Source organism: Nestor notabilis, unplaced genomic scaffold, assembly GCF_000696875.1.
Source record: "Nestor notabilis isolate BGI_N333 unplaced genomic scaffold, ASM69687v1 scaffold20321, whole genome shotgun sequence".
In the NCBI taxonomy this organism is placed as follows: domain Eukaryota; kingdom Metazoa; phylum Chordata; class Aves; order Psittaciformes; family Psittacidae; genus Nestor; species Nestor notabilis.
In genome coordinates, this window is record NW_009913640.1 from 2788 (window position 1) to 5658 (window position 2871).

A 2871-nucleotide genomic window follows, 5' to 3' on the forward strand; every position below is an offset into this window, starting at 1 on the left:
GGTGTCAGCAGTCTGGCTTCTGAGCTGCAGGATGGGACCTGCAGCATCTCCTGCGGCTCCTCCTGTTCCCGTGCTCACATTGGTGAGTCTCTGCAGCTCCCGGCACTCCTCGGCAGAAAGGACTCCATCCACCACCACACGCTGGGAACCGTTCAGGGCCTTGGAGTTCATGGTGACACTGGCTCCTTCGTACACCAAAGGGCCACCTGTGGAAGAGGAACAGACACAGGGATGGGTGCCACCAACTCTGGGGAACAGCTACCACCCATGTGGAGGGATGCGAGCTGACATGGAGGTCCCCATCCCACCTCCCCTCCTGGCCCTCTGCACCTTCCCGGATGAATTTGCTCATGTCAGCAGACTCCTTGGCCTTCTCCTCCACCAGTGTCTCGATCTCCTTCATGAGGTTTCCAATCTCCTCCGAGATGCGCGCCGCCGTCTCCCGCTCCACCCTGGGCACACAGCAACCATCAGCTCCCCCATCCCAGTTGTCTCCACGTGATAAAGCCCAAGTCTCAGTGCATCCCTCACCCCAAGCTTCTTGGGATGGCCTACCCACATCCATCAACCCAAGGGCTGATGAGTAGCAAGGTTCTGCCCTCCAGCAGCCTCTTCCAGCCCAACACCAAAACCCTCCCTGGCAGCAGCTCCATGGCCTTTGGCTCAAACCCAATGGGGGACGAGGGGAATGTCCCATTGGTCCCTGCATTGGGTAGGCTTGGCCATCAGCTGGGGAGAGCACTCACTTTTGTTTCTCTCGCAGCCTTTTTGGTATCACCTCTTCTGGTGTCCATGTGTCCTACAGCCAGAACAACATCATCATCAGGAGCTGGGTGAGGACCTGGCTGGGACGCAGACCCTTCATCCCCTTTCCACCTGCCACCGCATCCTGCCTGGTCCAGCACCACTCACCGGGTCCACGAAGGGGATGCTGAAGACGTCGTAACTGAAGAAGAGCAGCTCCTTCTCCATGAGGCTCCGCTGGTGGTACACCTGGATCTCCTGTGGGAGGGGCAGAGGCACGACTGAGGGCACAGCATGGGGGCTCTGGGAAGACCCCACGCAAGGGCAGGAGGGTGCAGGGTTTACATCGTTCCTGCAGTCCTTGCTCCAGACCCTGGCTTCCTGGTCCCTCTGGCAGATGGGAAGCAAGTGGGTTTCCCCATCCTGCATGAGCTTCCCTGTCCCATGTGGAGGAGCCCTGGGAGAGGATGGGGGAGACAGAGGCACATGCATGTCCTTTCTGCAAGAAGCTCTTTAGAAGCAGTTTCCTCTCCTGCTCCAGCTGATGTGGGGCAGAGACCTCAATCCCTGCCTACCACCTGAGCGTCTGGTTCAGCTATTTTGAAGCCAAATCCTCTCTTCTTTAGGCAATTCCACTTGAATTGTGGAAGCAGTGGGCTCTGGTCCTCCTGAAAGGTCTCTCCCATAAGAGCTGGTCCACTGTGCAAGCCACCAAGACTTCACTTGGTCAAAGATATTCCACCAGTGATGTTCTTCATATCTCAGCTATTTTCCAGCTTGTTCAGTCTTGAGTCCCTCTGTTCCTCTCCACCTTCCCAGGTGGACCAGAACAGACCCCAGAACCTCTGCAAAGGTCGCCAAGAAGGGGAGAAGACATCCCTGTGATGGCTCGTCATAGCTGCTTGCTCACCTCTCGGGGTTGGATGGGTCCTGCCAGGTTCTCCCCCAGGACCGCAGTGTAATAGGCCAAATTCTGGTTCATCACCTCGTCGTTTGGGAAGAAGAGTAAATAGGTTTTGGCACATTCAATGGCTTTTTCATAATTCCCATCTGCAAAGAGAAATGGGAATGTCAAGCATAGAAACCCAGACTGGTTTGTGTTGGAAAGGACCTTAAAGCTCATCCAGTTCCAGACCCCTGCCATGGGCAGAGACACCTTCCACTAGACCAGGCTGCTCCAAGCCCTGTCCAACCTGGCACATCAAGAGCATCGGAGACAGAGCAAACAAGGATATTGAGAAGAAACAATAAAGTCCTTTTTGTTGTCCAAAGGGTCTCCCAAGTACCCTGGAGCAAAGACAGCTGCTGCCACAGAGGCAACATTACAACTCCAAGGAGCTCTCCTGCCTCCAAAACCACCTCACCAGAAACCAGGGCCGCAGCTTGCGTAAGTTTCTAGCCTGGAAAACATCTCAAAGCCTATTTCCAGGCAGCAAGACCACACCATTCCCAGGCTAACCTGCAATTTTCAGCCACTTAAGCACCCCAACCCACTTTGATGAACAGGATTCCAGCCTGTCAATCTTCTTAGATTCCATGTGGGTTTTCCACTCCTTTTGGAGAAATTTGCACAGAAACAGCTTAGATTTTTCTAAGGAGGTAATAAAAAAGAAAAATCAGACTGGGTGTATTTGGGTTATAAGTAACTGTTCTGGAGGAGGAGGTGCCTCTGTGGTTTGGAGCAAGAGGTGGATAGATGGCAGGAGGAAAAAAACTATGCTTCTCCAGGCTGTTATTTCACTTGGAAAGCGAAGCTGCCGGGGAATTGGGCATCTAAAGCAATGTGAACGGTTACTGCAGCCTGGCACAGCCAGATCCAGATCTCCTGCAGAACACTGCAAGCTGCAGGAGCGTGCCTGTGAGAACCTCATGAAGTTCAACAGGTCAAGTGGAAAGTTCTACACCAGTATCAGTAAAGACTGGGGAATGGAGGGGTTCAGAGCAGCCCTGAGAAGGGCCTGGAGATACTGGGGGGAGGGGCAAAAAATTAGCCTGACCCAGCAGTGTGTGCTCACAGCCCAGAAATCCAAGAGTATCGTGGGCTGCATTAAAAGAAGAGTGAGCAGCAGGTCGAGGGAGAGGATCCTGCCCCTCCACTGCGCTCTGGGGAGACCCCCCCCTGCAGCC

The 2871-nt window shown here is 54.2% G+C and overlaps 1 protein-coding gene across 1 annotated transcript in view; it reads right to left on the minus strand.

The window, feature by feature from the left end:
* The window catches only part of LEPRE1 (leucine proline-enriched proteoglycan (leprecan) 1), a gene marked incomplete at its 5' end in the record, with an annotated part of 5964 nt that overhangs the window by 1767 nt on the left and 1326 nt on the right, over positions 1 to 2871 (minus strand). The window contains 5 exons of the mRNA XM_010023291.1: positions 75 to 206; positions 331 to 452; positions 747 to 799; positions 913 to 1002; positions 1655 to 1794. Of these exons, the coding sequence (XP_010021593.1) occupies positions 75 to 206; positions 331 to 452; positions 747 to 799; positions 913 to 1002; positions 1655 to 1794 (537 nt within the window). The remainder of the gene's footprint in view (positions 1 to 74; positions 207 to 330; positions 453 to 746; positions 800 to 912; positions 1003 to 1654; positions 1795 to 2871) is intronic.